We start from the raw sequence: 27,550 nt of genomic DNA on the forward strand, positions 1-27,550 counted from the left end.
GAGTTTTGCATGAATTGGGCATAAAATGTGCTCTGAACGTCATCTAAGTCACAACAATAGAAGAACAGTCTGCTGAACATAATACTACACAAACATTAGATGTTGCCATGGTTTAATTGCACATAACATGTAAACATTCACAGTGCAGGGAGGAAAAAGTATGTGAACCTTTGGACTTAATAACTGGTTGACCCTCCTTTGGCAGCAATAACCTCAACCAAACGTTTCCTGTAGTTGCAGATCAGACCTACACAACGATCTGGAGTAATTTTGGATCAATCCTCTTCACAAAACAGTTTCAGTGTAGCAATATTCTTGGGATGTCTGGTGTGAATCGCTCTCTTAAGGTCATGCCACAGCATTTCAATCGGGTTGAGGTCAGGACTCTGACTGGGCCACTCCAGAAGGCGTATTCTGTGCTGTTGCAGCCATTGTTTTGTTGAATTACTTGTATGCTTTGGGTCATTGTCCTGTTGCATCACCCATCCTCTGCAGAGCTTCAGTTGGCGGACAGATGGTCGTACGTTTTCCTGCAAAATGTCTTGATAAACTCTGGAATTAATTTTCCCATCAATGACAACAATCCGTCCAGGCCCTGAGGCAGCAAAGCAGCCCCAAACCATGATGCTCCCTCCGCCATGTTTTACAGTGGGAATGAGGTTTTGATGTTGGTGTGCTGTGCCTTTTTTTCTCCACACATAGTGTTGTGTGTTCTTCCCACACAACTCAATCTTGGTTTCATCTGTCCACAGTATATTTTGCCAGCAGTGCTGTGGAACATCCAGGTGCTCTTTTGCAAACTTCAAATGTGCTGCAATATTCTTTTTGGACAGCAATGGCTTCCTCCGTGGTGTCCTCCCATGTACTCCATTCTTGTTTAATGTTTTCCTTATTGTAGATGTGTCAACAAAAATGTTAGCATGTGCCAGAGATTTCTGTAGGTCTTTAGCTGACACTCTGGGATTCTTCTTTACCTCATGCAGCATTCTGCGCTGTGCTCTTGCAGTCATTTTTACAGGACGACCTCGCCTAGGGAGAGTAGCAACAGTGCTAAACTTTCTCCATTTGTAGACAGTCTGTCTTACCGTGGACACATGAACATCAAGGCTTTTGGAGATACTTTTGTAACCCTTTCCAGCTTCATGCAAATCAACAATTCTTGATCGTAGGTCTTCTGAGAGCTCTTTTCTGTGAGGCATGGTTCACATCAGACAGTGCTTCTTGAAACCAGTAAACCCAAAACAGGTGTGTGTTTTTTAAGGGCAGGACAGCTGTCAGCAACACATCCAATATCACACTGATTGGAGTCAAGGTTCGCTCACTCCTGGCTCCAATTAGCTCTGGGAGAAGTCATTAAGCTAGGGCCTCACATACTTTTTCCTCCCTGAACTGTGAATGTTTACATGTTATGTGCAATTAAACCATGGCAACATCTAATGTTTGTGTAGTATTATGTTCAGCAGACTGTGTTCTTCTATTGTTGTGACTTAGATGACGTTCAGAGCACATTTTATGCCCAATTCATGCAAAACTCCACGTAATCCCAAGGGGTTCACATACTTTTTCTTGCAACTGTAGATGGGTGTACCTAGGTCCCATTGGTTTCCTCAAGTTCTGTGCTGATGGCACTGCAGGACATCTTTTGATGTTGAAAGGAAGTAAGCATGATGTATCTTTCACCTGCTGCATTAAGTTTCCTTGGCCGATCATTGCGTCTACGATCCTCATCTTTGCCCATTTATATGTGCTTCTTCAGCACAAAGCACATCAGAAACCCTAGTCTGCTTTGAAATTCTTGGTAGACACCTTGCTGATGCAGTATAATTACCTTGTCTTGTTGCTGTGCTCAGTCTTGCCATGGTGTATGGTAGATGTACAGTATGTACCTGTGACATGGAACTGTCTTCCACAACCTCACCTTAGTAGCAGAGTTTGACTGTTTCTCACCCAGTTTTAAGCCTCCACACAGCTGTTTCTGTTTCAGTTAATGACTGTGTTTCAACTTACATATGAAGTTGATGATCATTAGCACCTGTTTGATATACATTGAAGGAAATAAGTTTTTAATCCCCTGCTGATTTTGAATGTTTGCCCACACGCAAAGAAATGATCAGTCTAAAAATCGAATGGTAGGTGTATTGTAACACTGAGAGACAGAATAGCAACAAAAAATTCAAAAGAAATGCACGTCTAACAAACTATGCTCTGATTTGCAAGTTCATGAGGGAAATAAGTATTTGATCCCCTTCACAAAACGTGACTTAGTAATTGGTGGCAAATCCCAGAGGTCAGACGTCTCCTGTAGTTGGCCAACAGGTTTGCAAACATCTCAGAAGGGATTTTGGCCCACTCCTCTAGGCAGATCCTCTCCAAGTCTTTAAGGTTTGGTGGCTGACGTTTGGCAACTCAAACTTTCAGCTCCCTCCACTGATTTTCAATTGGATTAAGGTCTGGAGACAGGCTAGGCCACTCCAGGACCTTAATGTTCTTCTTCTTGATATCCTAAAGAAGTCACGTGATTAGCGTGACGTAATGCGTAGGTACGCAGGGAGGAACTTCTGGTACGCGGTGACGGCATTTCCGACGTGGACGCCATCTTAGTGCACCCTTATACCCATGCAGTACACCTATAGCATGAGGTGAAAGGCGAATATTGTACTACATACATGTGAATGGGCATTCTTATTCAAGTTTAATGTCTTTAATAAAACGTTATCACACTATGGAGGATCTTTCTGCTTTATCACTTTGATCCTGTGTGGAGGGTGAGTGGTGTTGCTGATGCCAGTGGCTGGAGGAGGTCTTTAAAGGGAGGAGTAAGTGCCACCATTGATGATACCGAGTGAGGTGATTGACCTGTGATGAGTAATACCTGTAAGGATCGTGGTGTGATCCTAGAAGAGAGCTGGCCCATGCGGTCACTGTAAGGAGGTGAGGGGCATTTTGTCCACTTGAGGATTTGCACCTGTGATGTGACCACGATTACACATTATCACCTGCATGATTTTGATGTTGGAGCACGATTTGATATTTTCAGTTTTGGACTATATATATTTTTGTACATAAGCATTATTTTGATGTGTCTAGGATTTTTATCTTACTGTTTAACCTCTTTAGCGGTAATCCCGAGTGTAGCTCGGGGTAAAATTTATATACCAAAAGCGGTAACCCCGAGCTACACTCGGGCTTACCATGCGGCGCTGCTCTGGGGGTCCCTGCAGCACTTACCTTGTCCTTCGCTCCCGCGATGTGTCCCCTGCAGCGTCCCAGGCCATCTCCTCCGGCCGATGCCGGCATCCGGCTTCTGTGTTCCGGTCCCTGTGACTTCGGGACGTACGGGCGCCGGAACCGGCGGGAAATTTGAATTTTTTAAAAAATGTCATTTTTGCTGTCATTGCTATTTCAATGCGTTTCACATATATTTTGTCCCTACTGCTTTGTCCTGTGCCCTGCCTGCATTTTGAATGTTCTTTCTGCCTGGAAACTTAGAAAAGTCCATGGCGTCCAAAAAGCGTCCCTTTACGTCAAAAGCAGTTTTAGACCAGCCAGAGAACAGCGATAGTAAATCAGAACCACTTGCAGAATTGAGTGATAATGATTCGTGGGGAAATTCGTCATCAGACACTGAAAACAATTTTGCGACTTTGCTCAGTGATGTGCGAATTTGCCTCTGTATTTCAAATTTCAGTGTTTTTGGTTTGATTATATTATTGAATTAAATGTATTATTATTATTATTATATTATTATTTTTTATGATTATTTATTAAATTATAATTTATGATTTCGTGTTTCAAATTTTATCATATCCGGAATGTTTAATAGACTCTTGTTTGGACAGATTTCAGTGAGTTATTCCTAAAAATTACAGCCTACAATAAAAAAACTACATATTTCCATGCAAATAAATGGTACCACTTTCAGCACAAAAAATCGGAAAGAATCATACCGCCAAGGAGGTTAAGTGGACCATTTATGTGGTTAAGTGGGTTACACTTATCACTTTTGTTTTAGGATTTTATCCCTATCAAGGGATGCACACACAGTTTTGAACTATTGATTGTGAATAATAGATCAAGTGTGGATTAAGGGGGATTGGGAATATATTTATTTTTCACGTTTTAAATGATTGTATGGATGTCACTTTGTCACTTAATTTTACACCCACAGATCCATGAAGCATCTTATCACTTTATTATATATATTTATTGTATACTTATTTTTATATAGTATTTATAGCGCTACACTATATTGTATTTTTTTCAAGTCACATACACCCTGGTTTTAGGTTATAAGTGCCAGCAGCTTAGGGTTAGAGAGGATTCATATACGTGCAGGAGGATTTTAAATTAACACTTTCAACCAGTCCTCCTCTGCATCATTCAGATGTTCAGTGGCAAACTTCAGACGGGCCTGGATATGTGCTTTCTTGAGCAGAGGGACCCTGCGGGCACTGCAGAATTTCAGTCCTTGTCGGTGTAGTGTGTTACCAATTGTTTTCTTGGTGACTGTGGTCCCAGCTGCCTGGAAATCATTGACAAGATCCTCACGTGTAGTTCTGGGATGATTCCTCACTGTTCTCGTTATCATTGACACTCCACGAGGTGAGATCTTGCCTGGTGCTCCAGACCTAGGTCTATGCCATAGTGGAGAGTTTGGAATCTGATTGTTTGATTGCTCCTGTGGACAGGTGTCTTTTATACAGGCAACAAAATGTGATTAGCAGCACTTCCTTTAAGAGACTGCTTCTAATCTCAGCTTGTTACATGTATGAAAGACACCTGATAGCCAAAAATTCTGCTGAATGATAGGGGAGCAATTACTTACAGTTGCAAGAAAAAGTATGTGAACCCCTTGGGATTACGTGGAGTTTTGAATGAATTGGGCATAAAATGTGCTCTGAACATCATCTAAGTCACAACAATAGAAGAACACAGTCTGCTGAACATAATACTACACAAACATTAGATGTTGCCATAACATGTAAACATTCACAGTGCAGGGAGGAAAAAGTATGTGAACCTTTGGACTTAATAACTGGTTGACCCTCCTTTGGCAGCAATAACCTCAACCAAACATTTCCTGTAGTTGCAGATCAGACCTGCACAACGATCTGGAGTAATTTTGGACCACTCTTCTTCACAAAACTGTTTCAGTGTAGCAATATTCTTGGGATGTCTGGTGTGAAGCGCTCTCTTAAGGTCATGCCACATCTTTTTAATCTGGTTGAGGTCAGGGCTCTGACTGGGCCAGTCCAGAAGGCTTATTCTGTGCTGTTGCAGCTGTTGTTTTGTTGAATTACTTGTATGCTTTGGGTCATTGTCCTGTTGCATCACCCATCCTCTGCGGAGCTTCAGTTGGCGGACAGATGGTCGTACATTTTCCTGCAAAATGTCTTGATAAACTCTGGAATTCATTTTCCCATCAATGACAACAATCCGTCCAGGCCCTAAGGCAGCAAAGCAGCCCCAAATCATGATGCTCCCTCCGCCATGTTTTACAGTGGGGATGAGGTTTTGATGTTGGTGTGCTGTGCCTTTTTTTCTCCACACATAGTGCTGTGTGTTCTTCCCAAACAACTCAATCTTGGTTTCATCTGTCCACAGTATATTTTGCCAGTAGTGCTGTGGAACATCCAGATGCTCTTTTGCAAACTTCAAACGTGCTGCAATATTCTTTTTGGACAGCAATGGCTTCCTCCGTGGTGTCCTCCCATGTACTCCATTCTTGTTTAATGTTTTCCTTATTGTAGATGTGTCAACAAAAATGTTAGCATGTGCCAGAGATTTCTGTAAGTCTTTAGCTGACACTCTGGGATTCTTCTTTACCTCATGCAGCATTCTGCGCTGTGCTCTTGAAGTCATTTTTACAGGACGACCTCGCCTAGGGAGAGTAGCAACAGTGCTAAACTTTCTCCATTTGTAGACAGTCTGTCTTACCGTGGACACATGAACATCAAGGCTTTTGAAGATACTTTTGTAACCCTTTCCAGCTTCATGCAAGTCAACAATTCTTGATCGTAGGTCTTCTGAGAGCTCTTTTCTGCGAGGCATGGTTCACATCAGACAGTGCTTCTTGAAACCAGTAAACCCAAAACAGGTGTGTGTTTTTTAAGGGCAGGACAGCTGTCAGCAACACATCCAATATCATCACACTGATTGGAGTCAAGGTTGGCTCACTCCTGGCTCCAATTAGCTCTGGGAGAAGTCATTAAGCTAGGGCCTCACATACTTTTTCCTCCCTGCACTGTGAATGTTTACATGTTATGTGCAATTAAACCATGGCAACATCTAATGTTTGTGTAGTATGATGTTCAGCAGACTGTGTTCTTCTATTGTTGTGACTTTGATAACGTTCAGAGCACATTTTATGCCCAATTCATGCAAAACTTCACGTAATCCCAAGGGGTTCACATACTTTTTCTTGCAACTGTATTTCCCTCATGAACATGCAAATCAGTGCATAGTTTGTTAGACATGCATTTCTTTTGAATTGTTTGTTGCGTGGGCAAGCATTCAAAATTAGCAGGGGATCAAATACTTATTTCCTTCACTGTAATTGGTTAATCATACACCTGACTCTAGTCCTACAGAATCCATGACTTTGTGCAAGTGTACAGTGCAAGTGTAAGAATTGATGCTGGTTTGAAGCCAAAGAGTAGCCACACCAAATATTGATTTGATTTGGATTTTTCTTCTGTTCACTCCCTGTGTACAGTATATTATCTGAAAGCTCTGACTCAACTCAGAAAATTTAGAGCTCTAACTGTCAAATGACCTTATATTTGGCAGTGGAATGACAGGAGGGTTGGGGGGAGGGGTGCGGGTAATGCAATATGTTTACTTCATAACTGAAGCCATTTGGCTCCTTTCCCATCAATAATGGAGGCTTCCTTAAAGCCCAGGTAACAACCACTTAGTCTCTGGTTGCATGAGCATTGTGAGCATTTCATGTCATTAAAGAATGCAGTGTGTCTGCTGATTTCAGTCACAGACACCCTTTCTGGTAAAGCTTGAGTCAAGGGGATGACCAAGGCATAACCACTGTATAGCAATACTTTGGGGCAAATACGGCCTGCATAAATAATGAACAAAACTTGCATGAAAATATATCATTTCATACATAAAACCTTCTTTATATGCATAATTAGAAACAGATTTTTAGTAGGTTGATCAATTTAATAACATAATTTTCATTAAACTGTTGTCTTGTACATTTAAAAAAAGGTTAAAAAACACAGATTTCCCTATATTGATATTCCATCCAATAAAAGGAAGATTTTATTTAGGACTTAGGAAGATTGCCTTGAATGGCCTTGTGCAGCCAAACTGTGTCACAGGCTGAAGATGACAGCTGACAGGACAAGGCGGTAAGGGCCTGAGCGTTATCTGTAGTGAAGTTTCCACATTAAAAATTTACAAAGACAATTTGAGTATGATACTTAACATAATGAATTCCATCCCAAGCACACAGACGGTGAGCAGCTGTGCCACTGTCAGAATGGTCTGTGAAGCAGATGTGCTGTTCTACCTGGCAACTGAGGATAAATTATACAGTGAGACAGACTCTACAAAGTAGTGATAAATATTCTACGTTATCCCAAATTTTCTGAAATAGATTTTGAATATTAATGTTAGCTGTTCACTGCTGTAAGGTTTAAATGAATACTTGACCCTGGATATTTATTTTGGCACTGGTTGTTGTTGCTGAAAACAGTTGGCAGGTCTATATCTGTCTATTAAATCAAAGTGTAATGGGAAGAGTATTCCTGCAGTGCATTGCGATACTCTCATGCACTTTTAAGGCAGGCTCACACTAGAAAATGATGTGGGAAAGGCGCAGTCCATGCACGTTTCCTGCACCACATTAAAAATGCACTGGGTGTTTTTCTTGCTGCTCAACTGGTCATTGTACATTGGTGACTGCAGCCAGACCTCTCCAACACTTATATGGTTCTGGAGGCGGTGATTCTACAATCTTTGGAAGCTCTACAATTTCTGGTGTTCAGGGGCCCCAGATAGTCTCACTCCATCTATGCTTACCACCCTGTGGGCCTGGGAGGCGGGGATTAGATTGGAATCTCTCCCCTCTGGTACTTGCTAGCCGCATACCTAGCTGTGGTCAAATCCTTCTCTTCCTAAGTTTGCCTCCCTTCCGGACCCCCAAATATGTACCATATTAAAACCTTGGAGCACATCGCGGGTCGTGGTGCGTTCCTTTCTTTTCCCACTCTTCAAGCTAAGTTCAATTTGCCCCTGCACTCCTACTTCAGATACCTTCAGATCTCACATGCCTTTAGAGGTCAGTTTCCTATTCAACCACCTTCCCTTTCCTATACTGAGTTGGAGTCTCTCCTTCGTGTAAAACGCATAAAAAAACCCTTTCTGTACTATACAGATATCTTCTTGTGGCGGCTAGCGCCGAATTTGTATCTTTACGTTTGCGGTGGAGGATGAATATTCCTAATTTAGATGATGAAGATTAATCCAAGGTTTGGGATTATCCCTTTTCTCCCCTAGTTTCTGCTAGAGATAAACTAATTAAATTTAAAATTTTACACCTGGCTTACTTTACCCCGAATCGGTTACATAGAATGAACCCCTCTTTTTCTCCAGTATGCTGGCATTGTTCTCATGTAGACGGGGAGTTTTTTCATATTTTTTGGACCTGTCCTGTTATAATGTCCTTTTGGCAGGAGGTATTACATACAATTGAAGAAGTAGTACATATTAGTGTTCCCCTTGGCCTGAAATTCTGTTTATTGGGGCTAATAGATGCGCTGGCTCCTGCTGTAGCTCAGCGCACCTTATTAATAGTCCTGTTGTTTTATGTTCACAAAACGATTACTCTACATTGGAAAAAATGGTCTCCCCCTACCGTGACCTACTGAAAAAATCTTGTGAATTCTAATTTACCCCTTTATCAGACTGCCTATTTTAACAGAGGATGTCCCCACAAATTTTATAAAATTTGGTCATACTGCCTGAATGAAGTCTCTACCGCCACTGCGGCAGCTGAGGTGGGGAATTGATTGACCAATAGTCATCCAGGTGCTTGTCTTTTCTGTTGTGAGCTGGGTTCCCTTCTTTATGTTATGGTCATGTCATACTGTCTATACATGATTAGGCCTTGAATATTATGTGTGGTCCCCCCCCTCCTCCCCATTTTTATTTCTCTCCCTTGGGTTGTTTTGAAATGTTGTTGTTCTCTGTACATTTTGTAGTGATTTGACCCTGCCTCTCTGTGAGCATCTGTATGTTTTTATATGTTTAAAATAAAAAAAAAGATAAAAAAAAAACAAAAATACACTGGGTGTGCAATCTGCTGTGGGTGTCAATATATTCTTTATGACAACCCGAATGCAGATCGCAAATACAGTGCACCTGCCTGCAGCAGATCCCATAGTACCACAGTACCATACAATTTGGTGCAGTGTGTTTTTTTTGCATGCACTACATTTTGTAGCAACCCATTCAAATGAATTTTGCTCTGTGTTCCTGTCAATCAGCTCTAAGTCATGTTGTTCTTGAAAATTTACACCTGTTGAGGGTAATATGGTTCTGCCAAAACAAAGACTTTCAAAAAAAAAAAAGGGCTGCACCTTTTTTTATCTGTGTGTTGTGTCCTGAAGCATACATTCACATGTGTGCTGGAAAGGTGCTTTGAGGTGCCATTCAAAATACACAGTAAAACATGTGTTACACTGTATGTTACTACAACAGACAGGTCAGAATAGGACCATATGGCTTGTTCAAGCTGTTACAGTGTGTTAGTGCATGCTTGTTGACACGTATTATGGCATGCATTAATGTGCATTGCATTTTTTTGAATGGGCTGCCTAAGTCACCATATTGCACTAAAAAGGTGCTAGAGAATGAAAGGTGCCTCAACACCCAAATGCATATTACCACAATACAATAGTGTGAATGGGTCCCTGTGTTATATTTCAATAAGCCTCAGTAAGTGACCATTATCTTTTCAGGCATAATAAGGGTAAAGATATGGTTGCTGAAAAAGTGTGAACTGAAAAGCATTTGCAGGATATCATTAATGGAACTAATATAGATATTGCTACTAACTATATTTCAGTGCAGTATGTAGGAACACTTATTCAAAACTAAAAATTAATAAAAAGAAAATAAATCGAAAAAAGATTAAAAGTTCAGGCTGTATATGCTTCTAATTAAGTGTTCTTGCAAAGAACACTTATTGTTATCTCACAAATATATTCTTATTCTTATTATAGCCAAATTTGCCACGCTAACTCCTCCCACAGTTTTTACACTTCAAAGACAAGTAATATATCAAAACGTGCGGATTGTTCCCGATCGGATTGCTATTACTTTGTGGAACATTTTGCCAAATCGTTCACGAAATATCGCGGTTTTTGTGGTGAAATTTTTCCATAGGAATGAATGGAGCAACTACAGTGAGAACTGACAAAGCTACAGTGTGGAAGGAAAAATCAGAACATGATTTGTAAACTGCCATCACTCTGTCATTTTCAAGCCCACCTACACATATCTTATATCAAAACGTTCAGCTAACCCTGCTGTCACTAAAAATGTTCTCGGCTAAGCCATACTCCTGATAGTTTTCACAATATGACAATTTGTTTGCAACTCACCCCTCCCATTGACTTTCATTGAAACTTCACTCACAGCCACCTGAAATTTTAAGGGACGTTTTTAAACTGCGACTGTGACTTCATTTTTAATATTGCAGAGACATACTATACATCAAAATTTAGCTTCTTGTGATTCTTCCAATATCAAGCTCTTCGCTGTAGCATTTATACTTTTAAAACTACAAGTGTTTGAAGTTGGCAATCGCCAGTGAAGTTGGCAAGTTGAAGCAGTGTGTTTAGAACAGACCTTCTCACATTCCTGACTGAGTGAGTTGCTATAGCAACCAAACATGACTCACAGGCAGATGACTCACCAGGTTGAAATTAAGTTCTCAGTCTATCAGCCTTGCAATGTGCACTGCTTACATTTCATCAATCACTTTGTTACGATTGGTTCCAAGAACACTTTACACAATTTCCCCAGAAATTGTAGAATTTCTAGTTTGGTGGGAGCAGTCCTTATAACCTTAATATGTTGACGTCATTACAATTAGTCCTGTAAGTTCTACTCCCTAGATGTCATTACACTGTACATTAGGGGTTTCATAGATAGGTGCTAGGATAAGTAGATTATAATTGGTTCCTCTGCTTAACAGGAGAAGTGTTAGGAAAATCTATAGATGTATAGGTGGAACTCATGCAGAACACAGTATGAATATTAATGCCGCTCCAGCCAATCCCTTGGAGTGCAGCCCTGAAGGATTCTGGGAGAGGGTATTTATTCTTTGGGCACACTGAGCCTGGGGTATTTCCTGGAGAGGATTGTACCAGCCTGGGGAAGGCATGCTGCCTCCCCAGGCACCTGCTGCCATGCGGCCTCAGGTGAGCAACATGAGAGCCTGAAGTAAGAGAGGGAGTGACCCTGGTTCTTCAGAAAGCTGACCGAGGGGAGCTGTCAAAGATCTGTCTGGTATCACTGGATGGCATTGTTCGGAAGATTGAAAGGAGGCTACCATTCTGTCCTTCAGCCTTGTGAGTACAGAACACTGAGGAATCTTGGGGACTCTGTGTGCTTTGCCACCCCAGTGGTGCCCTATAGTCAGCGTGGGTCTGTAAAAGGGGACACCAAATGCTGTTCTGAAGAGAACTGTCCATTTAACCCCTTTCTGACATTGGGACTTTGCTCAAGGCTGCTATTTAAGGAAGTTCTGTCCTCAGCTTTAGCTAGTTCTATACTTGGAGTATCCTACTAAATCCCCTTCTCTCTATCCAACTTCATCAACAATAAAGCTACAAAACAACACCCCTAGACTGATCATTGAAGACAGTGAACGAAAAGGTTTGTGTACTTGGCTGTGAATCTATCTTGTGTCTGGCTGTGGGGTAAAGTTCTGGACAGTATTACAGCGGCTCCTACTGGAGTAGCACTGCACACAGAACCTGCAGCACTTTTGCAAACAAAACTTTATACAGGTAAGTTAAAGCAAGTTGCTAAGAATGCCATATCTATGCATGCTAAGAATGCAGGTTCTAACTGGGATTCAGAAATTCTAACATGGCATGAGTCTGAAAGAGCAGAATGGAGTAGTGAGAAATGTTTTAGGAAGCAATTGCCAAGTGATTTCTGTTAAGTCACATCAGATCCCCTGGTATATATAGAGACGGGGAAGAGGATATGAGTCCTCACAACGTCACACAGGACAAGGAGAGATCGGTTTATGGCAGCCTCAGACTGATGTGTCTGTATTTCAAAAACATTTTAGTACACTTTTACATTACAATTTTGAGCCAAAATGACCTAACTAAAAATTACCTAACTGTGGGTACATACTTAAAAAAGGATTTACACAGAGCAGACTATCCTGCATTTAGCTTGCCCTAGTTTTGTAAGTGTCCTCATTGTACTGATAATGTTGCACATTCATTTCTCCTGCCATTGATGAGATGCAGTCTATACAGTGTATTTTATATTGTGTATATATATGCCTTCTCTGAAAATAATGACATTATCATTGTTCTTCTGGTGTTTTGTGTTCGTTGTAGCCCATGGCAGGTTGGTAGGTCTTTGCATTGATGTGATTGTAGAGCAATACTACTACTCGTAGCTCTGATTTCGGTGTAAACTTCCAGGGAAAAAGGCCAAGGTACACAACTAAATCTTATACCAAGAATGATGAGTAGTAAGAAATTTGCTCATGCTCATTCTCATCACCTCATTGCCAATAGTGCAGCACCTTTTTTTCACCAAACTTAAAGCTCAACCCCAACTTTTTTTTAGTTTTAAATAATGTGGTGGCAGTGGTGTATTTAGGTTTTTTGCTGCCCTAGGCAACACAAAAATCAGACACCCCCCGGTGGAGAGAGCCTGACACTGACCAACACCAGATCCCCCCCCTGGAGAGAGCCTAACAGTGACCACCAACAACACCCCTGCCCCCACTCCCAAGAGAGCCTTCCACTAACACCCCCCCACCCAGCAACAGAGAGAAAGACACTCACCTTCACAGTTCTTGACATTCCCGGGAATGAGAGTCGGGCTCTGCATACACCACCAAGCAGCCCGCAGCCTCTTTCGGATCCCACCTGGTCCCTATGCTGCATATGTCCCTTCTTCCTTGGGGGGGGGTGCTGCCCTCCTGAAAATGCCGCCCTAAGCAAATGCCTTGTTTGCCATGTGGTAAATATGCCCGTCTTAGAACGTCTTTCAAATGTGATTGCAGTCTTTGTCCCAAAATGGGAGATTAGACTGGCCATTCACTATACAATTTTCTTGAGATTTTTGGTTTAGATTTACCAAAAACCATATAATAGGAGGTCAAACCTAACAACACTTTCAATTTTATCCAATTAGGCAGGTCCTTGCACTACATAGTTGAAGGTAAATCTAAAGGAAATTGGGCAGAAATTGGACGGAAAATTGTATAGTGTATGGCCAGCCTTACTCTGCAATTCTTATCTATTATATGATTGTCAGACAGAACAGTAAGAGGAAAGCTCCCAAACAGAGGAGCAGACATCAATAAAACTGTTTTATTTTTCTTTTCTGGTTGAGTAGGAATCAGGATCAGATATTGTTCTCTGTATCCCTGTTGGGGATATTTCAGTCCACCTTTTGTCCAGAACAAGAAGCGAGGGAAAATATCCTTAGCGGTCACACCTACAGTGTATATCTACTTCTGTGCTCACACCTTTATTATACTTTTGGGACCTGAGCAATTTTTACATTTTAGCTGAGCAATTTTTACATGAGCCTTGTGATTTACCAGTAACTTTGTAATTTTAATACTGATGATCTGAGATATAGAAACTAGAGCAAGGAGAAAATTTGAGCAGTTGTTCATTGCTATATGCAGACAATTCAAGGTTCCTGCTATTGTTGCCAACTGTATAATAATAAAATAATGCATCTACAGGGTTTCTTTAATCCCTTAATGGCCAAAAGCAGTAGATGGTAATTTATTAATTGACATATAACAAAAGGGAAAACTGCTTTTTTAAGTTTGGATAGAGTGGAGAGGGATTAGACTGTGGTCTGTAGGGAGATTCATCTTCTCTATTTGTCCTGTGTACTGTTGTCACCAAAAGTTGGGTTGACCCCAGAAGAGGAATAGAGGGGAAATCTTTCAATGGAGACACTAGTTCTGGTGACTCTGTTGACAACCAGGGATTCCCTCTCTTTGGAGTGATTTTATTTCATTTCTTGTATGGCTATGGGAGTGAAGGAAAATCTACTTAATGGGACACAAATGGAAAAAAACCTTACAGGGGTTATAACCCTCCTTTACTTTTTTCCTTTAGTTCTAGTTTTTTACCTTAATGCATTCTCTGCACTTACCTGAGACCTCACACTGTTCCATTGCCCGCAGCTTTCCTCTCTTCCTGGTCTCACAGGAGAAACTGAGGGCAGTTGAGCCATAGACTCCTGCTATTGTCGGTCAAAAACCTGTGAGGAGGGATCAGGGGGCATGGCTTGCTAGTGTCATGTTTTTCTATGAATGCACACAGTTCAGCTTGGAAGTGTGCATGCATGGGTGCCCCCTTAGCACCCAGCTTGCTGAGGGGACACTCATAGGAGGGGGGACCACCAAAGAAGAAGTACGGGACCACTCTGTATAATATCATTACACAGAGCAAGTAAGTATAACTTCTTTTTTTTTTTTACATAAAAAAATAGCCTTTAGACTCACTTAATTCACCAGGACAGACTCATACTGTATGTCAAACAGTTTTTATTGCTATTAATACAATGTTCTGTACATATTCATACTGTACAGACTCAGTGCTCATGTATGTACACTCATGGCAGTACAAATGGATACAGAAGTGAGCCAGGGAGCAGTTCTAGATATTTGGCCATATTGAAGGAGCTGGAGGCCATTCAACATGGCTCTCATCTGCTTATCAGATAGCACAAGAGTATCACCTAAACAAAGCAAACAAATTAGGTTTCTCTATGCCATTTATATTCAAAGAGTGGGGGATATATTACATTAATATTTTGGAGCACTTTCTATTTTAAATATAACAAAAAAGCTTTATGAGTAAATATTGTTGGTCTCTGAGGGATAAAATACATGTGGCCTTTACCAGCTGAGCGAGGTTTTTAATTTTGTTAACAAAAGCATATACCCAATACAGAACTGAGTATAACAAAACTACAGGTAAGCTTTCCTACATCCAGCTGGCCAGAAAAAGATTATTTTTAGATTGTACCTTAAGCAGCTCCAAGGAAAATCCTCAGTAGCAGCTGTATTGGCACTGTTACTTATACTCCTATGAAATACATTTCCTGCAATCAGCATGGGATTTCCTAATCACCTAAACTCCTGCCATCATTATAGAAAGTATTTACTTCTTTGTATTGTTTAGATGTTATGTAAAAGTACTGTATGTTTCTGATGCTAGCGCACATAAATGTACCAAGTGTTTTTTATGGTAATTGCTCCAAAAATCGGTGTTTACATTAACTTCCAACATGCTTTCAAATCCTTTTCACATGCCCAATCCTAGGTGAATATTCTTTCGGTATTTATTATAAAGTTTGTAGTTTTTCCTGGGTTTCCATTTATTTTTTTCAGTTTTTTAATGAGTGATCAGAGATTTCCTCAAATTGTTGTGGCACAAAATAATTATCATATGCAACAGTGCTCAAGCTAAAAATAGTTTCCATGCCTTCCAGGACACCCCAAGCTGAAGCCAAGCATTGTGAAGAACGGTTATCCTGCCAAGTCTGAGACAACCACCAGAGATCCAGACCGTCACTGTGCACTCAGACTGAAGGAGAAATGTGAGGAGAAGACTAAAGAACTTCTGTTTATACGAGAAGAGTTTAAAAAAGCCAGCTGTGCATTTGTCGTATTTGCAGTGACAACACAGTATTTCTTTAGTAAGGTAAGAAAACCAAACGTCTTTACATTATGCGTGTCAACTGTTTTATTACCTTCTAGAATACTTCCCAAACTTTAAATATATTTGCCTATAGATAAATACTGGTACGTCTAATTCAAACAAAGGAATTTTAGAAAATGTTTGATTGGCTGATATGGTTGACACCACAATATCTTGCTTGCTACAAATGTGAAATGGGACCTTCAATTATCTTACTTCAGTTTACTACAAAGAGGTTGTAATGTACATCAACTCCTGCTGTAAATCTTGTATTTTATTTCTGTTCTTCACAGAATCTAGTTCTGGTAACTGGCTCATACAGGATTAATATAAACATGGCTGTGCAGTATATAAATTAATATTCATTTATATCACTCCATTATCTAATATATAATAGGTACAAACAAATACAGTTGTAGAGGAGGATAGACACAGCCTGTAGGGCTTCAAAATGTGGCATTGTACACGCTTCTTTAAAGCACTCTGAGTGCCATTCAAAGCCCATGTCGCTAAATAAAATGGTAAGCTTACAGTCCTGTCTACATGTTGTGTTTGCTTTGCTTTGCTTCAAAAATTATACCCCATGTTGCTTTCATGGTGCTTCAAAGCATCTATAAAGCCTCAATAGAAGTCTATGACAAAGCTTGCTTACAGCACCTGGAGCTTTTGAGAGGCTTTTATTCAACTTTGGCTGCTTTATTTTGGAGGTATTGCAGGTATGAGATATCCCAGGATGCACTGGGAGACCAACAAATGACCCAGAAAGACGTCATCAGCAGTCACTTCCTGTCCATATGTATATATTCTGGAAGTGTCTGGTGCAGACGTCACATCTAGTGTGCAGTGTGCAGTAGCAGGAAGGTGAGCAGGATCCAGACTGGAGCGGAGCAACTAGCAGATGGCATATGGGAATGCAAAGAAGAAGGACTTCTGTGTCTAGCACCTTGTCCTGCCAACAGATCCTCAGAAGTCTGCGGAGGCAGGTCATGCGGAAGTGGTTCAATTGCCTAGCATGCCTCCGGTAGAAAGTCCAAGTTTCACTGGCATACATCAGGGTAGTTAGCACTACTGCTCGGTAGACTTTGAGTTTTGTGGCAAGGCTTATTCCACGGCGGTCTCACACATTGGTCAGTAATCTGCCAAATGGAGAGCTTGCCTTGGCTAATCTGCAGGTGACCTCAATGTCAATTGTCACTGCGCGGTATAGGGTGCTGCCAAGGTATGTAAATTGGTTCACTGTTTGCAGCTTTTGTCCCTTCACTGTGATGGCAAGCTCTTGGTGTTGGGCTTTTGGAACTGGCTGATGCATCACTTTTGTCTTATTTGCGTTGATGAAGAGGCTGAAGTTGTCGCATCCTGCTGCAAATTTGTCCACACTGGCTTGCATTTCCTTCTCTGATCCAGCATTCAGGGCACAGTCATCAGCAAAAAGGAGGTCTCGTAGCACAGTCTCTTTTACCTTGGTGACAGCCTGGAGTCTTCTCAAGTTGAACAGTTTCCCATCGGTTCTGTATCTCAGGCTAACTCCCAGGGAATTGTTCTGGAAGGAGTCTGTCAGCATAGCTGAAAACATTATGCTGAACAGGGTTGGTGCCAGCACGCAACCTTCCTTGACACCGTTTGTAACGGGAAAGGCCTCTGAAACTTCTCTGTCTTCCAACACATGACCCATCATGCCGTGGTGGAACTGACGTACCATTAGGGTGAATCTGTCAGGGCATCCAAACTTTAACATGATGCGCCACAGACCTTCGCGACTGACAGTGTCAAAAGCCTTGGTGAGATCCACAAAGGTGGTGTACAATTCACGATTCTGCTCTTGACACTTCTCTTGGAGCTGTCAGGCCGTGAAGATCATGTCCACAGTGCCATGCTCTTTGCTGAAACCGCACTGTGTCTCTGGTAATAAACCCTGTTCCAGGTGGTCAATCAGGCGGTTCAGCAACACTCGTGCAAGGATCTTGCCTGCGATGGAAAGCAGTGATATTCCTCTATGATTATCACAGACTTGTCGATTCCCTGTCTTCTTGTAGAGATGTACGAAGGATGCATCTCTCAGTTCCTGAGGAATGGATCCTTGATTCCAGAAGGACTGGAACAGCAGAGTGAGTTTGTCGACAAGCACTGCACCGCCATCCTTGTAAAATTCCACTGGGATCACATCAGATCCTGGGGCCTTGCCACTGGACAGCTGGCTGATAGCCTGTAGGGTTTCATTCTTTGCTGGTGGGGCATCCAGGCTGTGGTTGATATCCGCCTGGGGCATTCTGTCAATTGCCTCATTGGTAATGGAAGATGGGCAATTCAGGGCTTCATAGAACCGTTTGGCATCGTTTCTATCAGCAAACTTCTGAATTTCATCTGCTTTGGCACTCAACCAGGAGTCCTGCATCTTGCGAAGTTTGCTCTGTACGGTCCTGCGAGTGTTGTTAAAGACATTTTTCTTAGCTGTTGATGACAGGTTGTTGTGATAAGCACGGTGAAGCGGTGCTTTTCACCAAGTACGGCCCTGAGCTCATCGTCATTTTCATCAAACCAATCCTGGTGTTTCCTGTGTGAGGGTCCAAGAACCTTTAGTGCAGAAGAGTGCACAATATCCCGGAAGCGTTCCCAGTCCTTCTTAGCATTTCCCTCTAATTGCAGCTCTGAGAGTTGGTTGTCAAGGTCTTCTGCTAATGAAGCTGCTGTGTTGGGGTTCCTCAGTTTACTGACGTTAATTTGTTTCATCACAGCTTTGTTTCCCTGCGGACGTCTCTTTGGCTTGATGTGAAAGGTTAATTTGGAGATGATGAGTCTATGGTCAGTCCAACAGTCAGCACTCGGCATGGCCTTGGTCACCCTTACATCCTGTCTGTCTTTCCTTTGCACAATGACATAATCAATAAGATGCCAGTGCTTGGAGTGTGGGTGCATCCAGGACGTCTTTTTGTGAGTGGGCAGGTGAAAGATGATATTGGTGGTGATCAGATCGTGAGGTGCACATGTCTTCAGTAGTAATATGCCATTGCTGTTACATTTGCTGATTCCATTTTTTCCAATGACACCATCCCAGGCAGAATGATCAGTTCCTACTCTCGCGTTTAAATCGCCAAGTAGAATCAGCCTGTCAGTGCACTTCACGGATGAGAGTAGGGCATCGAGATCTTCATAAAACTTGTATTTTACTTCATCCTGATTCGTCATTGTGGGTGAGTAGGCGCTGATTAGTGTTGCTTGTTTTCCTCTCAGTAGTGGAAAATGCAATGTTATGAGTCTGTCGTTCACACCCTTGGGAAGACTGGCAAGTTTGCGGACAAGATGATTCTTAACCACAAAGCCAACTCCAAATGCATGGCATTCATTACTGCTGCTTCCATACCAGAAGAATGTATAACCACCTCCTGTTTCTGTAAGCTGACCTTTGTTGGCTAGAGATTTTCTCACAGGGCCGCGATATCGATGTTAAATCTTGCAAGCTCTCTGGCGACCAGGGCTGTTCTTTCTAGTCAATCTGCTGAGGGGTTGTCTTGAAGTGTGCATACGTTGCATGTGCCAATAGTAAGTGGTGTCACCTTATGTTTTCTTTGAAGTTTTGGTATTCGACCGCATGAAATGGGATCCCCTCCAGCCGCAGTAAGCTGGCCAGGGTCCTGTGAAGCAACAATGTTTAGGGCACATTTTCTAGCCCCTTCCTCTTACTATGGAGGTGAGCAGTGTGGTTCTAAAGAGGGCTGCTCAGTCACTCATGTAGGTGCCTTTTGTGTCTCCCCGTGCTCTTAGCATACCACATCACCTGCGGATGAACTTCATGAACATTGCCCTATTCTAGTAGATTTCATCTGCTCAATCCGCCAGAATCTGTCTTCACATGCTTGGGATAGACAAGTCCCTATCTCACCGAAGGTCAGTGACCCTCTGGCTACTCTCAACTTGGTTTGGCCAGCCTGTCAAAGCTGTTGCCCAGGGTGTGGCTGCTGTGCATGCTACAGCTACTAGGAGCCACAGGTGAGAGCTAAGTGACAGGTGGGGACCAAAGGTGGATGAGCTGCCCTGAAAGGACACAACCTGCCCTTACACCAGAGGTACTACCTCTCCCTGCATACCCTACGCACCCCACTACTATTTAAAACAATCAACACACACAGGGTATCGGCCAAGCTTCATTAAAGCTTAAAATAATCACCAAAACATCACCATAGCATCACCGAAGCATCAAAAACACATCAAAAAAGCATGCTAAAGTTACAGGCTCTTTAATGTTTGTTAAAGATGAAGCAAGTATAAATGAGCTGTTAATCGCGAGTCACTTTTTCCACTTCCTTTAGTTTGTAAGCTCTTGTAAGCAGGATCCTCACCATTGTTTGTTACACTCAAGGCTTTTTTTCAGGGGCGATGCGGGGAAATGCTGTTCCAGCACCTCCAGCACTGAGTGTATGTAACGGCCAGGGGTGCTGGGGTGTTCTTGAGGGTCCATTGATGCTCACTGCTTATGAATCTATTGTTGCTAGGGGGGAAATAATCTGTTGTTGAGGGAGGAGTCTATTGTTGCAGGCTGCAGGGATCTATTTTACTGCCTTTCATTTTATCATTAGCAAATTCCAATAGAAATTACTTAGCATGACAAAATGATACTTGGTTCTGTTTTCTCTAAAAGGGGTCAGTACTGGGAAGTGGGTGGGGGTGGAACTAAAGGATGGTGCTCAGAGGTGGGTAGGGGGCAGAGATAATGGGTGACTCAAAAGGGGGGTGTACCTGCTCCCATTCTGTGAGAACAAAGCCCTGGTTACACTGCTAATTACAGTATGGTAATCCTTGTATATTTCTTGCTAATCTCATTTTGGGTTTAATGGCAACTGTGTTGTTAGCACTCTTGCCTTGCAGCTCTGGGCTCAAATTCTACCAAGGATACCATTTACATGGAATCTGTGTCTTTGCTCTGTTTTTATGGGTATCCTCAAGCTTTCCCTGTCATGAGAAATATGGAAGCTGACATAGCTGATCTTTCCTTTTGAAAATGCTTGTTAGCTGGCTCATATTCTGAAGTAAACCATAATTTGCAACGTGCATAAATAAATGCACTATTATGACAGAATGCCTTTGCATTACTGTATTTTTTGCATTTTTCTTTTTAAAAACAAACATTATTGGAAAAGCCTAACTCTCCGCTGTGTTCTACCTTCCACTTTGAGCATGCACATCATACTGTAACTGTGGGCCATAGAGAAGCTGGAAGCTGTGCAATTGAATGGCTCATATGCCAGCAAACAACTAATCGGCAGTCCACATGTTTTTGGGTGGCAACACTACTCCTGCAGAGGCATAGGCTATGTAAGCATTGTCACCTCAGGACAGGAAGTCCCTTACTGGCAGATTTAACAGGCAAAAACTGAAGAAAAAAATCATGCACCAATACTTCAAGTCCCTCAGCAGTGATTAAGCTACCAGGACTTTTTTCTGGGGTGGGGGTTAGGTATACATTAAATATTTTTGACCCATTTACCCATAAATCCTCATGCACACTGATTGACAGCGGCTGTTTTTGGCCTTAGACATTTTTCTCTACAGCCAGTAAACTCCCCAGCATGTTATCCTATGTGTTCATGCACACATGCACACATAGACTAATCAACATTTTTTTGGCAGGGATGTTTTTTGGCTGGAAAAAAAACCCAAAACTAGTGGGTTTCTAGAGGAGTTTTTTAGCTGTAAAAACGCTCTAATGCTGCAAAACACGGTAAAAAGCAACAAACCAGCGTTTTTGGACATTTTTTTGACCCCAAAAATTTTTTTGACCAAAAAAATTGTTTTTTCATCAAAAAAGCTGTAAAAAAGCACTAAAAACGCAAATGCGAAAAAAAAAACACAGCAAAACACCACTAAATGCTAATACAAAAAAGCTGAACAACTCGTGTTTTTAACATGACATTACACAACTAAAGTTACCAGTGTTATTAAAACGCCCCCCCCCCCCCCCCCGCCAGTGTGCATGGAGCCTCAGAGGTATGTTGTTCTAAATTCACTTGTTGCATGTGTTTTTCTGGTCAATTACTTAATGCATTAATGTATTCAAGTAGAACTAAATGCTACATTTTTTTTAAATTTTGGATAAAGTAAATGGTAGATTATAACCCCTGTGAAAAAGAACACAGTTCCTTGCGCTTTGCACAATATCGCATATAGTGGAAAGACCAAAAAATTTATAAAAATTAATGTAAAAGTGAACTGCTGCTACTACCTTCCTAAATATCAGAATAAATATTTTCAACACTTAAAAAAGTGCGCTGTTCACTTTAACTGTGATAAATGATGGAAGGAATATGTGCAAACTAAAAATACATGTGTCATCAAATGATAATGTATATAATATACAAAACTGTGCAACCTGAAATACATATACCATCAAATAATATATGATATACAGTACAATGCAGTGCAAAATAAACGCATATATATATATATATATATATATATATATATATCCCCAATTCAATGTAAAGAAAAAAGTGCTGCTATGCTCAAAGATGCTCCTCAGAAAAATAGACAAGCCTCTTACCGAACCAAATTGATCTCAAGCTATAGAGATCAAATGAGCAGATAGTGTCCAAACTCCACACTGACACTCTCACTGAAAAACCCAGGGAGGATGGATGGATGCAAATGGTATATATATGTGAGCGCACTATGAGGTCAGAGTATAAAATGTCAGCCACTGTGCACAAAGGTAACCAAATAAAACCTCTAAATCAACAAACAGTATATAGGTATTAATAAATACAAATACACATGCAGTGCATAAATAATATTTAAAAAATAATAAGTGATCAGATAATAGTTCGTTGTTGGTGACAATTCGTGCCCGTCTAATACTGATATTTGTGGTCGGTGCTTGTGCAATCCAAAACAGAAGAAATGCTCACTCACCGGACACGCAGTAATTATGCACGTTAAATATTAAATCCTGATGTCATCAGAGGGGGTCATCTGGGCCAGGTCAGGTGTAGAAATGATTCCCTCTCGGGGTGGGGTAGGTCCTGAGGATTTTTTTGGGGTGATCCAAGTGGGTTCAGGATTCCCCTTTAAAGGATGGATGGGTGCAGCTCGTGGTAGTTGAACCAAAGGCTCACTCTCTGGAGGCTTGGGGCTGGCACTGGGCGTCTGAGAAATCAGTACTCCCCAAAGGAGTCAAGATAAAAGATGCCCATAGTGTAGTATGTTTAAACAAATTTATTAATTAAAAAAGATGCATCCAAGTAAAACGACATAAAGATCGAAGTGACAGAGTAATAGGAACTGGACTAACCGTCCACAAGTAAAGATGGCCGCCGGAGCTTTTTTCTTTTTTTTTTTTCAGAGCTCCGATATTGTTCTATGTACAATCCTTGTTTTATTGATTGCATATAATATTCTAATTTTCTGAGATTGTGGATTTGGGGTTTTCATGAGCTGTAAGCCATAATCATCACAATTATGACAAATCATGGCTTGAACTATCTTGCTTTGCATGTAATGAGTCTATCTCATATATTAGTTTCACCTTTTAAGTTGGATTACTGAGATAAATGAACTTTTGCACGATATTCTAATTTTTTGAGTTTCACCTGTATATCATATGTTATTTGATGGTATATGTTTTTCAGGCGCAGTTTTGTATATTATATACATTGTCAGGTTTGTTTTTTTTGCCATCTTTGTCGCATTGGGAGAGTTTCATTCACTTCCTGTCCCATAACCCAAACAGGTAGTGAGAGAAAATCCCTCCAAAGTGAGGGAATCCCTTGTCACCAGAACTAGTGCCCCCATTGGAAGATTTCCTCTCTAAAACTGTTTTGGGAAAGACTCATAATTTGGGACTTTCTTTTACTCTCTTTTCTGAAGTTAATGGTAAACAGGACTAGTAGAATCTCCCTAGTGGGGACTAAGACAGCAATAAAAAATCCCTTTCCACTCTTCCCAAAACTAAAAAAAAAAAGTTAGTTAAAAAGTTGGAGACAGCCAACCAGCCAATATTGTGAAAGTGGGTCAATAATGCATTCTACATATTTTCTCAGTTTAGGATTGCATTAATTGTCTCCCTGTAGTGTGTCTGCCTGAGGTAGAAACTTTTTTTTTTTGTTAGCTCCTACAGATAACAGTAATTAGCCTTATATATTTTGTGAATTGCTAGGTATCATGCTGGTCATATATACTGTAATTACTGGAAATAATTATAGCTTTGAAAGATATGGTTCAGATATATAAAATTAGTTATACAAAAATATAATATTCTTAATAATAATAATGATGATAATATTGATACTGTAACTCAAGCTCACAATTCTGTGTACTCTGTAAATTGTTGTGTAAAATGTTTGCCCATTATAAATACTGGAAATATATCTTTTCAGAACATGCTGGCAATATATAAAGGAGATGATTGCAAAAATCTAATAATAATAATAATACGAGCTTATATTGTATAATGAGATTTTTAGAAGGACATTATGAGTTAGTTGAAGTGTAATATATCAGATAAAACCAGAGGGAAAGATGTGTGCTGAGTCTGTTGCATGTAAGAAGAAAACACCAGCAAGTAATTTATATGTGGAGTGGGAGGGAAATTGAAGAAGACAGCTCAAGTGTTCTAGAATCAGAGAATACAAGACAGAAATACAAATGAAGCTCCTGGGAGGACAGACATGTGTGGATTTACTGACCATCATGCAGACATGTATTACCATATATGACATACCGTAATTCTGCCAGACACTTGTGTATGTGTGATACTGCAGGGGAGTAAACAGTGCATCATATTTACAGATTGTATTCTTATTATATTAAATACGGATGCAACATTTTTTGTACAGAAAGAGATAGATTCCACTACTTTCATATTTTACATTCTTGAGTTTGCCACCCATTTGTACCACAGACAGCTGAGTCAGGTTTTCTATTTAGAGACATCACTAATAAGATCACAATAGACTCTCCCAAATGATCTTATATTCTGAAAGCACATGACCAGGCGAAAAAAGTTGAATCCACAGATGAAATACATACTGAATATGGGAGCTGTATTACCTACCAATGAATTTGTATTTCTGCTCTTCCAGTTCTGAAATTTACACAGCTCTGCCACACAGCACAGCCCTGCCTAGCAGGGCAGGTCAGCTGATTTTTTTTCTGCTGCAGTTATGTTAGGCCTAGTTCACACAAGCATTGAAAGCAATCGTTTGAGGGGGCGTTTTTAAACCTCCTCAAACGCCTATGCAAATGATACTATGGGCAGCACACAGTGATGTTCACATTATCAATGCGTGGAGCGTTAGCCTATGGTGATGCTCCACAAACGAGCTGGCAGGCAATTTTAGTGCGGTTGTAGTACATTAATAACATTACAATTTATTATAGGCATTTGTGGTGAGGTTTTAATGCTTATAAAATGCTTATAAAATGCTTCAAAACTGCACATAGGGCATTTGGGGAGTGTTTTTAAGGCTTAAAAATCTGCCAGTCTAACGCCCATACTAAAGCTCATTAATGCCCGTGTATCGCCCATACTAAAGCTCATTAATGACTGTCTAATGCCCATACTAAAGCTCAATAATGCCTGTCTAATGCCCAGACTAAAGCTCATTAATACCTGTCTAACGCCCATACTAAAGTTCATTATTGCCTGTGTATCGCCCATACTAAAGCTAATTAAAGCCTGTCTAACACCCATACTAAAGCTCATTATTGCCTGTGTATCGCCCATACTAGAGCTCATTAAAGCCTGTCTAACGCCCATACTAAAGATCATTAATGCCTATGTATTACCCATACTAAAGCTCATTAATGCCTGTCTAATGCCCAGACTAAAGCTCATTAAAGCCTGTCTAACGCCCATACTAAAGCTCATTAATGGCTGTGTATCTCAAATACTAAAGCTCATTAATGCCTGTGTATCCCAAATACTAAAGCTCATTAATGCCTGTGTATCCCAAATACTAAAGCTCATTAATGCCTGTCTATTGCCCATACTAAAGCTCATTAATGCCTGTGTATCCCTTATACTAATGCTATGGGAGCATATGTTAAGAGCTAGAAACATAGTGAAGTGTGAACAAGCCCTTACACTTACAGGTCTCCACCTCACCCAGGTACTCTGTGACTGGACAGTAAAAGCAGAAGCAACACACTGATGAGCTCATATCTCTGTTAATGTGCTCTCTGTTCCTATCAGCGTGCTCCATGTTTGCACATGATCATGGCAATACACTGATTGGCTCCTTGTGTTGCTTCTCCCTCTCCCAGTCTGAGCTCTGCTCTACAGGTAAATGCAAGAGTCTGATATTAAAGTATAACTAAAAGGTTAAACTTTGATTTCCTTTTGGATAGAGTATGGAGGGATTACAACACCTGTCAGGTTTTTATTGTGCACAAAAAGCTATATAGTACTACCCGTGAGGTATCAAGTTCCCATCAGCAGCTAACAGAATTTGTTGACAGCAAATCTTAAGCATATATTGTAAGGGAAAAGTGTAGCACTTCAAATAAAAGCAGTGATGCAATAAACTTTAAAAAGTCCAAAAATAAAGCCCACAGAAATGTATCCAAAACACCTCAAAAGTGTCCCGAAGATGTGATGGTAAACAGCTCCTTCTACCATCAGCAGGCACAAAGAGCCTCTTACCAACAGGTGTAGACCCCCACACAACTGAGTGGTCAAATAGTGTTTAAAATAAACGTCTATCAGTCTACCACATCCATCCAACTTGATCCCCTGAACATTGGACACCCTGGCCAGCCTCACTGGTTAAGGGTACACTCCACGCCACCAATAATGGATAATCGATTCCCATCAGCATAGATATTATGAAGGGGAAAAGAGCAACCTCAAGGTGTCATATAAAGGAAGTTCACATTTATTTAAAACAGTATGCACTCACACAAGATAAAATGTAATATACATATCAGAATGTCTCAAAATATCACCAGCAAGATGTCCATTGCTCCAACCTACGTATTTCATCCACAAAAGAGGCTCTATGTGCTTGCTGATGGTGGAAGGAGTTATTTAACACCACATCACATCTTCTCAGCACTTTCGCTGTGTTTTGGATACATTTCTCTGGACTTTATTTATGGACTTTTTAAAGTTTATTGTATCACTGATTTTATTTGAAGAGCTAGATTTTTCCTTCATAGGTTTTTATTGTAGTCTGCATCCCATTAGGGAGATCCACCCTCTCAATTTGTCCTGTCAACCATTACCACCAAGAGTGAAAGTGAAAATCTGAAATTTTGTGTTGTCACCAGAACAGTAAGAGAAGGGAAATCTTCCAATGGGGGCACTAGTTCCTGTGGCGCTGGTGATGACCAAGGATTCCTTCACTTTAGAGGGATTTCCTTTCATTTTGTTTTTGGCGATGGGACAGGAAGTGAAAGAAAATCCCACCAATGGATACAGATAGCAAAAACAAACCTGACAGGGGACATAACCTGCCCCTACTCTATCCAAAAAAAAAAGTTTTGCCTTTATTTCTTTACTGTAAGTTAAACTCCAGTATTTACACTGCTTGCATTAAAAAAAAAACAATATTTAAAAATATTATTTGAATGTTGTGTTAATAAATACAAAGCTGCATTTGTTTCTATAC

The 27,550-nt window shown here is 40.8% G+C and overlaps 1 protein-coding gene across 1 annotated transcript in view; it reads left to right on the forward strand.

The window, feature by feature from the left end:
• Positions 1–27,550, forward strand: part of MTUS2 (microtubule associated scaffold protein 2) — a 783,807-nt gene that overhangs the window by 603,456 nt on the left and 152,801 nt on the right. The window contains exon 9 of the mRNA XM_089685846.1: positions 15,745–15,956. Within this exon, the coding sequence (XP_089541972.1) occupies positions 15,745–15,956 (212 nt within the window). The remainder of the gene's footprint in view (positions 1–15,744; positions 15,957–27,550) is intronic.

Source organism: Staurois parvus, unplaced genomic scaffold (assembly GCF_062004578.1).
Source record: "Staurois parvus isolate SC_StPar_1 unplaced genomic scaffold, SC_StPar_1.0 ptg000387l, whole genome shotgun sequence".
Lineage (NCBI taxonomy): Eukaryota > Metazoa > Chordata > Amphibia > Anura > Ranidae > Staurois > Staurois parvus.